The 11,052-nt window shown below is 41.9% G+C and overlaps 1 protein-coding gene and 1 long non-coding RNA gene across 4 annotated transcripts in view; one reads left to right on the plus strand and one right to left on the minus strand.

The window, feature by feature from the left end:
• The window catches only part of LOC147133458 (uncharacterized), a 31,375-nt gene extending 23,376 nt beyond the window's left edge, over positions 1-7,999 (minus strand). For both annotated transcript variants that reach the window (XR_015081909.1, XR_015081910.1), the window contains exons 1-4: positions 7,950-7,999; positions 4,808-4,923; positions 3,740-3,840; positions 1,599-1,665 (exon numbers count right to left, since the gene is read on the minus strand). This is a non-coding gene — a long non-coding RNA (uncharacterized LOC147133458). The remainder of the gene's footprint in view (positions 1-1,598; positions 1,666-3,739; positions 3,841-4,807; positions 4,924-7,949) is intronic.
• Positions 346-11,045, plus strand: LOC147133460 (calpain-5-like). Of its 2 annotated transcripts, none has more exons than XM_086013196.1 (13): positions 346-547; positions 2,075-2,263; positions 3,719-3,850; positions 4,099-4,307; positions 4,836-5,028; positions 5,108-5,298; positions 6,019-6,096; positions 6,191-6,386; positions 6,492-6,614; positions 8,528-8,730; positions 9,198-9,319; positions 9,417-9,553; positions 10,156-11,045. In XM_086013196.1, exons 2-13 carry the CDS (start codon positions 2,099-2,101, stop codon positions 10,336-10,338), a joined length of 1,932 nt encoding a protein of 643 aa, XP_085869322.1. In that variant the 5' UTR covers positions 346-547; positions 2,075-2,098; the 3' UTR covers positions 10,339-11,045. The 2 variants fall into 2 exon arrangements, with proteins under 2 accessions (XP_085869322.1, XP_085869323.1); XM_086013197.1 differs by lacking the exon at positions 346-547 and adding an exon at positions 1,138-1,303.
• Positions 11,046-11,052: the final 7 nt, after the last annotated feature.

Below are 11,052 nucleotides of genomic sequence, written 5' to 3' on the forward strand. Positions count from 1 at the left end.
TGTGCTCCTTCCCCGACTTCAATCCAGACAACAGAGTGAATGCCAGTTTGTCTTTTTGACTACACTTCACCTAGTGTGCACATCGAATGCCCTGTTAGTCCTGGTAATTGTCAGCCTTTTTAAATACGACTGACCTCTGGCCTCTTTCTAGGCGATTGCAAACAGAACGGCCACTATATCAAAGACACGCACAGTGCTCTCTGATGGTTTACGGCCGTGATGCAAATCAAACGCAACAGGTTTTGGCTTGTTTCACCTACGGGGAGCTCTGAAGTATTCCGTTTCAGTCTCCCCTTCCCTCCTCTTTCTCCTCGGCAGTCTTTGCATGAATGCACGGAGCCGCTGGTCAGACCAGTTTTCTACTCCTGCTTGGGGCCTGATTACAACTATTGGCTTCAGGGAGTTTGCACAGTTCACAATCTGCATTTGAGCCCGTCCCCCTCTCGCGTTTTATGGAAACAGATTTTGAAGCCCAAACGTGGGACGCCTTAGGGATTTTGAATGTGACTCACCTCAGAGAAGCAAGGACAAGGCGGCCCCTCCACAGGTGAGTGTTATCTTAGATGCTTTCCTCAGATGCTTTTATCTACCGAATGCCTTTTTGTGACCTAACTCACTTGCTTAGGTATACTTGCATGCATGATTTGTATCTTTAAAAAAAAAAAAAATCTGATACTGATCTGTCGCATGAGGAAGTCTTTGTAATATTTCAGAACTAAATGAGGTCACCAAAATATTAGCCAAAACTTTCAGTATGTTCTTGTTCGAGACTGCCAGTCAAAACGGGGCATTATTATCTTTTGTTTGTGGATACAGATCTTGGATTGGATGTGTTTCTTCTTTACACACACAAAAAAAAAAACTGAAACATGCAGTCTTAAAAAAAAAAAGAAAATGATGCCTATGGTCTTACTTGCATACAGACACCTTACCAAAATACACTGCATGATCACATTAGCCTGGAACTCTAAAATAGATAACACCCCCCCCCCCTCCACACACACACACACACACACACAAGGAGTCAGTGCTGCATCCAGTAGTTTCTGCCCCATGCACAGGCGCCTCAATTAAACCATAAATCAGCTGAGTAATCCGAGTTGAGCGATTTCTCATACGTCAAATGAACACAAAACAATATCAGAGGAAGTTTACGCTTAAGAGAAGAGCGGTGAAAAACAGGCAGGGTGCGGCTCCAACAATGCTGTAATGCACCGACGGTGTGTGGGAGGGCAAAGGCGGGCAGGTAAAAACACCCAGGAGCTTCCTCATTGTGGAGCAGGAAGGCATTTGCGTGGCGGAGGTATGGTCAACTCATTTGCTTCTTCTATCGGATCCAGAATTGTTTACATGGAATTGTTCATCAGAATCGAGCATAGACAATAGCTTGTTCCTTTTCATTTATCTACCACCGTCGCAATGTAGGGAAAGATAAGAAAGACACGTATGTGGATTGTGTGGTGGCATAAGTTCAACAAGGATACTTTCTTTCTTTTTTTTTTTTTTAAAAGGCAACATTTGTGATACATCAACAGATTTGAATTGTATTACATATCTAATGTTTTGGCCGCGTAAAATAAAACATGACTTTTACTTACTTTGATGTAAGTCTGTTTCAATGTTGTCTTGGGAGTATTGGTTCACTTCAGTACTATTCATTTTGGCCTGTGTAGAAAGAATGAAGGAGTTTAGCTTGTTGGGTCAAAAGTTAAAACATCCGTTATACGGCTTCATAGTTCATTGCTCCTTTAGTCATGTGGCGCTTTGCTCTAGCTGCAATTTGGGCCAATGTGGACAAAACGTGATTACCGTTGCATTCACCCAAAACAGAAAAAAAAGATGCGTATGAGAATGTTGTTGCCTGTTCATTTTGCGTATGCTTTCAGTTTTTAAAAAGCGTCGGTAACTTATTCCAATATTTCCAGAGCTATACTCTCCAGAGGTGTTCACAATATTCTTCTGGGGATAAAGAAGTGCAGACATCTACCGGCAGGATCTTCAAAAAACGCAGGGGGGGGGGGGGGGAAAGGTCAATGCGCATCCAATTCAAAGTGTGTGTCATGCCCTTGTACAGCTGTGCGTCTTCCGTTTGTGGACCATGTTCTCCTCGGCGACCCCCTACAAGAACCAGCACTACAGTGAGCTGAAGAAGGACTGCGTCAAGAGCAAGAAACTGTTCGAGGATCCCGAGTTCCCGTGCGTGAATGCGTCAGTGTATTTTCAGAAACCACCTCCTGGTATGGTGCAATGGAAACGTCCTGGGGTGAGTGGCACTGTTTACTCTTGGGAAATTATGGCATGCCAAGAATGAACAATCCAGACTTACGGGACTAAGATTCCATAGTTTGTTTGAGAATGCAGACAAAGTGATCTTGTGTAAATCTCATCAATGGTGCTGGGTACGGTTGTGGACCTGAAGTGACCTGCTGTTATCGCTTATCAGTTCTGACTCGCAGGCAGAATGCGCTCCACGCAAACAAGTGAATTAGGCGCAAGAAAAGGAACATTTTTGAATGAAAGGGCGGATCATTTATGTGATCATGCCAGAGGCACCAAAGGAGAAGCCAAAAAAAGTGAAGACTGAGAGAAGCCCATTCTATTGCTGATGTACATTAGGAAAATTTGTCTTAAATAATGCAAGCTACAAACTGATGTTTAATACATTTGAAAACAAAAAGCAAAGCTACAATGGGAAGTCAACCCCAAATTTTTCTTTACGATATGTTTTATGCAGCCCGACTAATTGAAACACGGCATTCTGATTAATATTGTGTTTGTGGAATACGAATTAAGCAGCAAAATCCACCTGTTTTTTCAGGGGGCGCCCATTTTGTCAATTATGGTCTATGGAAAATGACATCACAGTTGCTCAGGGCTCAGGTAACAACCAATCACGGCTCAGCTTCAAGGAAAAAGGTGATTGGTTGTTACTTAAAGTGGAAGTCAACATAAACATTTTTTTTTCAAGAATATGTTCTACGCAAGCCCACTAGTTGAAACAGGGCATTCTGATAAATATTGCGTATGTGGAATAAGTGTTAATCCACTTGTTTTTAGCCATCTCTGGGGACGGCCATTTTGTCTTCTGTCGCCAGAAAATGACATCACAACTGCTCACAACGACCAACCACGGCTCAGATTTAGAAAACAGGTCAGCCGTGATTGGTCGTTGCGAGCAGTTGTGATGTCATTTTCAGTCGACCGAAAACAAAATGGCCGCCCCCAGAGATGGCTAAAAACGAGTGCATTTTGCTGCTTAACTTATATTCCACAAACGCAAAATGAATCAGAATACCACGTTTCAGCTAGTGGGCCTGCTGGGAACATATTCTTGAAAAAAATATGTTTGGGTCCTCCTTAAGCCCTGAGCAACTGTCATGTCATTTTCAGTCGACAGCAAGTGACAAAATGGCCGCCCCCCTGAGATGGATAAAAAGGTGTGGCTTTTGCTTTGTAACTCATATCCCATAAACACACACATAACAACATATTATTGTAAAGCAAATGTTGGTGTTGACTTCCCCTTTCAGTGGTATTTCCAGACGATCGTAGCGGTTACTAAACGTCCTCTCACATGGTTTGGCTGCCTTCTGAAGCATGCGGCGCCAATTGTGACAAATGTCAAGTTACCAAATGTGATCGGTGCTGCTTAACTACTCCTTGTGGCCAAATATTCTCATGTGATTTTCATGTTTCCATCCACGCTGTTGTGCTGCAGGAGATCAGCAATGACCCTCACCTGTTTGTGGAGGGTGTCAGCTCGCACGACTTGAACCAGGGCTCCGTGGGGAACTGCTGGTTTGTGGCCGCCTGCTCGTGTCTGGCGCTGAAGCCGAACCTCTGGAAGAAAGTGAGATTAATGGATTGAGCGAGCTGAGCTATATGCGAGAAGGTTCACGTTAGCTGACAGTAGGAATTCTTAGTGAATCTTATGTTTCTTTTGCCATTGTTGTTTTTTTTTTTGCATTGCTTGTCGTCATTTTATTATCTTGAACGGCGTTTAAAAATGAACTCAAAGTAGTGTTGAAACCTTTAAAATAAAGTGTTTTAAACTTCTAAAATATCGGTACAATTAAAGGATTTCGGTTGTGTATCCAGGTAATTCCTGACTGGAAGGAGCAGGAGTGGGACGCCAAGCACCCGGAGAACTATGCCGGAATCTTTCACTTTCAGTTTTGGGTGTTTGGAGAGTGGGTGGATGTGGTGGTGGATGACCGGCTTCCTACAATCAACGGCGAGCTCATCTACTGTCACTCCAATGACAACAATGAATTTTGGAGCGCTTTGCTGGAGAAAGCCTATGCAAAGTGAGTCAACCACTTTTCATGCAACATCTTGGAATTGTGGATTGTAGAAACTCAACTCAACTCCTTCTGGACTGATAATATTCTACTGTACTGTACTCCTAGTAGTGATGGGAAAATGAAGAGAAAAAAAAAAGTTTTTTCTTTTTTTTTTTCTTTTTTGTTACTTTGGAAGAAGCCCATTCGCGACAGTTTTTTTTTATAACATAAGTCTGTTTCCGCCAGTGTTTTTTTTTTTTTTTTTTTTTTTTTTTACTGGCAGGAATGGGCCTCCAAAGAAAGCACACTGGCTTGCCCTTTTTAAACCCATTTATTTAAACCAACAGTGCCATCTAGAGTAGTCAAAAAATACAACAACTGATTCATGAAGCAAATCTGAAGCTTCATTTTCCCATTAACAACTCCTAGTACTGTTAGCTCCTTTGTGTGGGCCTTTGAACTTTTCCTATCAACAAGTGCCGGTTGTCCCATTGATAAAATGCCACTGATAGTGAAAATACAACCTTAAGGTGCCTTGCACTGTGTGTCCAGGCTCTCTGGCTGCTATGAGTCACTGGAGGGGGGCAACACTGGAGACGCTGTGGTGGACTTCAGTGGAGCTGTAGCTGAGGCCGTCAACCTGGAAGCAGAGGCTTTCTATAAAGACCAGAAGAAGCTGGAGCATTTCTTTGCGGATCTACTCAAGGTGTACGACCGTGGCGGAATCATCAGCTGCTCCATTAAGGTGCGCACCGTGTCCTCGCGTCCGAGCTGTCAACATTGAAACGAAATGCTCCTCACGTGAGGTGTTTTCTTTTCATCAGGCACAACCTCATGAAAACGAGCTGAAGATGGCCAACGGGCTGGTGAAAGGTCACGCCTACTCGGTGACAGCGGTGAACAGGGTGCGTCTGGGTCACGGGCTGGTGGCCTACTTCAAGAATGAAACCATCCCCATGATCCGCATGAGGAATCCGTGGGGCAAGACTGAGTGGAATGGAGCCTGGAGTGACAGGTGGGACCCCGAGCATGCATCCAAATCCATCCAGACGTTTTCTATGGCGTTTGTCCTTGTCATTGGGGTCGCCAGTCAATATCAGGGCACATATAATCATTTACACTCACATACCCAGTCCGGAGGCCATGCACATCCGTTTACTGTCAATATTTTAAATATTAATGTTTATAAACAACTGAATGTGTGGATTTGAGGGGAAAGAATTCCTGTAACGACCAATCACATCTCACCCTGTTTTCTGAGCCATGATTGGTCGTTATCTGAGCAACTGTGATGTCATTTTCAGTCGACAGCAAGTGGCAAAATGGCCGCCCCCTGAGGTGGACAAAAACGGATGGATTTTACTGCTTTACTCATATTCCACAAATGCAATATTTATCAGAATGCTTTGTTTTAACTCGTGGGTCTGCATAGAACATATTTTAGAAATCATTTTTTGGGGTTGACTTCCCATTTGAATTTCTCCCCTAACCTATATGGTATCTCATTTCACACATTATGATGGTTACGTTATTGGGTTAGATTTGTTGTTCAAGTTGCCTTTTTTTCATGGCAACGGCAATTTTGTGACCGGCTGATAACTACTCAGGCTGCCTTTTGCTCAAAGTCAGCTGGGTTGTCCCAATCCTCACGAAGACACATTTATTAAAAGCCTGATGATATGTTAACAGGGTAGTGTTTGCAATCTATAGTTATCCCTCTTTTAATCATCATCAGTTCTGAGGAATGGTCAAAAGTCGGTGACACCGAAAGGGGGAACCTTGGCATCACAGTGGAGGACAATGGAGAGTTCTGGTATGCAATCGATTTACACATTGCAAACGATGTTCCGTAAGTGACCACGCCCACCACCCGCTGAAATCATTTCGACCTGACCCACCGCATGCAGGATGTCGTTCACGGACTGGTGCAAGCACTTTACGGATGCCGACGTGTGTCGTCTCATCAATACGTCGGTCATCAGCATCCATAAGACCTGGCATGAGATCGTCCACTTTGGGAGTTGGACCAAGCAAGCGGAGCCTCTCTTAAACCGCTGTGGTGGCTGTGCCAACCACAAGCAAACATTTCTGCAGAACCCGCAGGTACTACGGAGCAACAGTGTACAATACCTGTACTTCATGCCAAAAGCATTTTCAAATGTTATAAGGGTGTTGTTCTGACTTCTTTTTTCCAACATCTTTTTGTAGTACATGTTTGATGTGACAAAGGAGGCCGACGAAGTCCTCGTTTCCTTACAACAAAGAGATATGAAAATCCACAGGAAATTCGGTCAAGGGGAAAATCTAACAATCGGCTTCGGCATCTTCAAGGTAAAATAATCTCACAGGAAATAATAGTGACGTTAAACAATGTAGATGAAGTACATTTAAAATAAAGTAAAACTACTCATGATGAAGGCTCATTGAGTAGAACAAAGGCAAGCAAGTAATTCATGGAAATTATAGGATTCAATATTTTGTTATGTAAAAAAAGTTAAAAAAAAAAAAAAAAAAAAAGTTCGAGACATTGATTACTTTCTTGGCATGCTTCATTAAAATGTCTCCTGTCTGGGATGTGTCGACTCAGGCCAGAAAAGAATTTGTTTGGGGACGAAAGAAGGCTCATTTGTTCACATTTTGGCTTTGGCCGAAGACTCAACAAGTGGTTTTAATGACACATATTACGTTTATCAGGCCATTTTTCAGCAAGACACTAAATCACACCAAATAATGCAATCGTTGAAGTTGATTGTTTCAAGCTGAAGAAACCTTAAAGAACACTCCAGGCAGTGACACAACAAACGTTGTTAGTTTTAAAATACACGCTTTCTCACAAAGGTTTTCTGTTCAGGCTCGAATTACGTTTTCTCAGTTTAGGCTTTCCACACATCGGTTTGTGCCAACCCTTTTCCTTTAATGCAATTGACTTTGACATCTGGCTATGGTCAAACACACATCATGCACTCTTATCGTGCTGATTGCTGACACTTGTGAAGGTTCTGGACAGCATTTGAGCTCAGTACCACAATCAAAATGTCATTTTAAGAAGCTGCTGTCTGCACATGGCCAACTGGAAACATTCATTTATCCCTCGTTATCTCATCTTGTCAATATTATTTTCTTTCTTCATGAGATTCATTGTAACATGGTGGGAAAATGGGGAAAGGTGTTTCAGTGAGAATTTTTCACGTCAACAATATTCTTTTCGAGCTAATCGTGGATTAAGGCATGTTTTCTGCAAATTTAATAAGCACATGTTCATCTTACATGATATGATGGCAAGACTTTAATTTTTACCAACAAGACCAATGACACAGAGGGTTAGCATCTATGCTAATAGTTGCCCAAAGAGGTCAATTTTTTTTTAAATCTAGATCTAAACCAAATGTGATAGGATGACAGTGAAATATTAAGCTAATTTCATTACACTAAACCAGTGTTTTTCAAACTTTCTTGAGTTAAGGCACATTTATTTCATTGAAAAATCCCGCGGCTCACCACTAGCTGAAATTGTGAAAAAAAAATCTTACTTTAACAAAATAAGCGTTATATTGTTTATATAAGCATTTTTAACATTGAAGAATGACGTTATATTATAACGTCTTGAATAGGAATTAAATAAACACAAAGAAAAAGTATATTATAATGTTTCATATTGATACTTACTCAGTGTGAAACATGGGCCTGTTTGGATAAACACGCGTCACTAATTCGCTTGTCTCTAAACAAAGACAATTAGCTACCTGCTGCTGCTGCTGCTGCCACCCGCTGGTATGGAAGAGTACTTCAATGTAGTAAAGACATGATTACGTTGCGAGCGCTAGACCGCACAAATTAGATAATTTCCCACAGCATACCTGACAATACCTCGCGGCACACAGAGTTTGAAAAGCACTGCACTAAACAATATACATATCAAATACGATTAAGGTTATAATGTCTAACCATCACATAAACATCTCAGTAATCAACATAAAAAGAAACACCCCACCAGATTCGTTGGAAAACAATCGCTCACAGACATTGTAATGAAAATAGACAGCTAAAAAAAATGTTCGATTCAATTGTTTGCTAAATGTTACACTTAGTGGATGCTAGCAGCTATTTACAGTGCCGTACAGTCCCTATTACGCACAGGTTTCAATTCTTAACTCTGACACCTGGGGGCAGAAAAACACAAGTTCTCTCATTGAAACTGTTAGACGGTTCAGACAAGTCCATTTTCTGCTCTTTCTCTCTATCAGGTTGAACTGAACAGAAAATACAGACTTCACGATATCCTGACGCAGAAGTGCGTGGCGACGTCGACCTACATCAACGCTCGCACGGTGTTCATGAGGTGCACGTTGCAGCAGGGCCGCTACGTCATCTTGCCCACCACTTTCAATCCTCACACTCTGGGCGACTACATGATTAGACTCTTCACTGACCTGGACTCGGGCTGCAGGTACTGTCAACACCACAACACACGTTAGGATTCCTGTTGCTGAGTTAGGCTTGTTGTTTATGTTGGCTTTCATTGCTGTTAACCGCCTCGCTCCTGTCCTATGATGCACACTGCTGAACTGTCTTTGGGAGGGAAACTTTCCAAATACTTCTGTTTATTTTACTCATTTGCTATCTTGAAAATTTATTATTAGCGTTACGCGACGGAGACAATTTGCCATCCATGCATTAAGAGTCAGTCATAGATGGATGTAACGGAAACAATCCGGTCACTTTTCAAAATATTTTTTTTTCAGCCTCGGATAAAAAATAAACCGGAAGTACTGTACTTTTTTTTTTGTCTTTCTTTCGTCTGTGCTGCCCGCCGCGGCCCGGTGCAAAGTGGCCTGCGGCCCGCCACCTGTCCGCGGCCCGGTGGTTGGGGCCCCCTGATCTAGGAAGTCAAGTGTGAAATTTCTGTGCTTCCAGGGAGCTGAGCGAGGATAAGCCAAGGGTGAGATGTTGGAGTTCTTTCCTGGGATACCCACAAGTCGTGACCCACGTCTATGTCCACGCTGCTGAGGGCTTGCAGAACCAGGACAGTACAGGGGGTCAGTTATTTGGTTTAAACCCAAATTTATGCATTATCCTGAAAATGGCATCCTGCTGAGTTTTGCTGAGGTTCACCATCCCCGTGCTTCCACACAGGTGCAGACCCATATGTGATCATAAGCTGCGAGGGCCACTCAGTAAAATCTACAATTCAGAAGGACACTTTGACACCGGAGTTTGAAACCAGCTGTGTTTTTTACAGGAAGAAGCCCAGGAAGCCTTTAACGGTGCAGGTAAGGCATTTATATTTTTGTTTTCACTAACATTATGTATACTCCGTCTCCTGGTTTATTGTGTAGTCCTGTATTAGTCATGGAAACATGATCATTGGTCACAGAATGCCTCACTATGAGGTAGTTGACTTTTGCACTATATAGTGGTGCCTTGCGATACAAGTCGTCATTGGGCCGATTTCTTTCTTTTTTTCTTTTTTTGCTTTGACTTAGCAGTGAACGCCATTCATCTCACTTCACAACAAACAGCAGTTTGGTAAATAGTGAACAATTCTTGCTGATTAATGCCACTCCCAGTTGAAGTTTATTGTCAAACTAAACCTAAAACCAAGAGAATTACATTTTGTATATCTAACAAAACCACATAGGGTTTACCTAAGGAAAGTCAGTTTAGCTTAATGCTAGCAAACAATGTAAAACACCATAGACGGGCTAATTAATAGCATTGGGGTCAGTGTTTAAAAAAAAATCAAACTGCCATCACTATTAAACTACTGCATCTTTCTGAGGAATTAAGACCGTCTCCTCCTTCTCCATGTATATCCATAAGTGTTTTCTCATAAGATTGTTTTTGTCTCTCAAAACTGCCTGCCCGACACCAGATCTGGAACAGCAATGCTGTGCAGGACCAGTTCATGGGCCAAGTGGTGCTGTCTGGTTCGGCAAAGGACAGCACCGATCCTCAGAGGCTGCGGCTGAGGAAGCAAGGTCGTAACATGGCCGACGAGATGCCCGGCAGCGTCAGTCTGAGAGTAATCACCTCCACTCAGCTCACCACCATTTGAGGCCCCGTACGGAACTGTGAAACGTTGACAGCGGCTTGCCATTAAGGTCATCATGATTCGCATTATTTGTCAAGTAAAGCACCGTGTGAATGCCAATTTTTGAACCTCCTTTGTATGTTGTTGTAACTTATACATTTTATAATGAATTATGTACACTTATAATCTGTAAGGTGTTCGTTTTGTTAAATGGAAAGTCAACCCAAACATATTTTTTTCAAGAATATGTTGTATGCAGGCAGAAAAGATCCATTATGATTAATATGAAATATGAGTTAAGCAGCAAAATCAACCCGTTTTTAGCCATCTCGACTCATATTCCACAAACACAATATTAATCATAATGCCTTTTTCAACTAGTGGGCCTGCATAGAACATATTCTTAAAAAAAATCAACGTTTGGGCTGACTTCTGCTTTAATAGATTCAATGATTTTTTTTTTTCATTTTTAAATTCATTGAACAGGTTTTGAAGATGTTTGAAGATCATATTGCAAGGTGTTTCTAATATTTTGGTTACATTATAAGGGGCGAAATATTAGAAACAGGTCCAAGTATGATGCATTGAAACCCGATTAATATGTGACAGTGTCAATTACATCTGAGTATTATCTTTTTTTAATACAGCTCTTGTATTGGATTACGTTGTGTCCTCTGTGAGTGTATAACTTGCAAGCAAAATATAAAAACACAATAAACCACCTTCCAGGATTCATTT

The sequence above is a fragment of the Filicampus tigris genome, chromosome 17 (assembly GCF_054856515.1).
Source record: "Filicampus tigris isolate MCC_2025a chromosome 17, RoL_Ftig_1.0, whole genome shotgun sequence".
Lineage (NCBI taxonomy): Eukaryota > Metazoa > Chordata > Actinopteri > Syngnathiformes > Syngnathidae > Filicampus > Filicampus tigris.

Coding starts and splice junctions, on each gene's coding strand:
- LOC147133460 (XM_086013196.1), top strand. CDS start 2,099: ATGTTCTCCTCGGCGACCCCCTACAAGAACCAGCACTACAGTGAGCTG. Junction 5,029..5,107: donor TCATCAGCTGCTCCATTAAG/GTGCGCACCGTG, acceptor TCTTTTCATCAG/GCACAACCTCATGAAAACGA. Junction 6,387..6,491: donor CATTTCTGCAGAACCCGCAG/GTACTACGGAGC, acceptor ATCTTTTTGTAG/TACATGTTTGATGTGACAAA.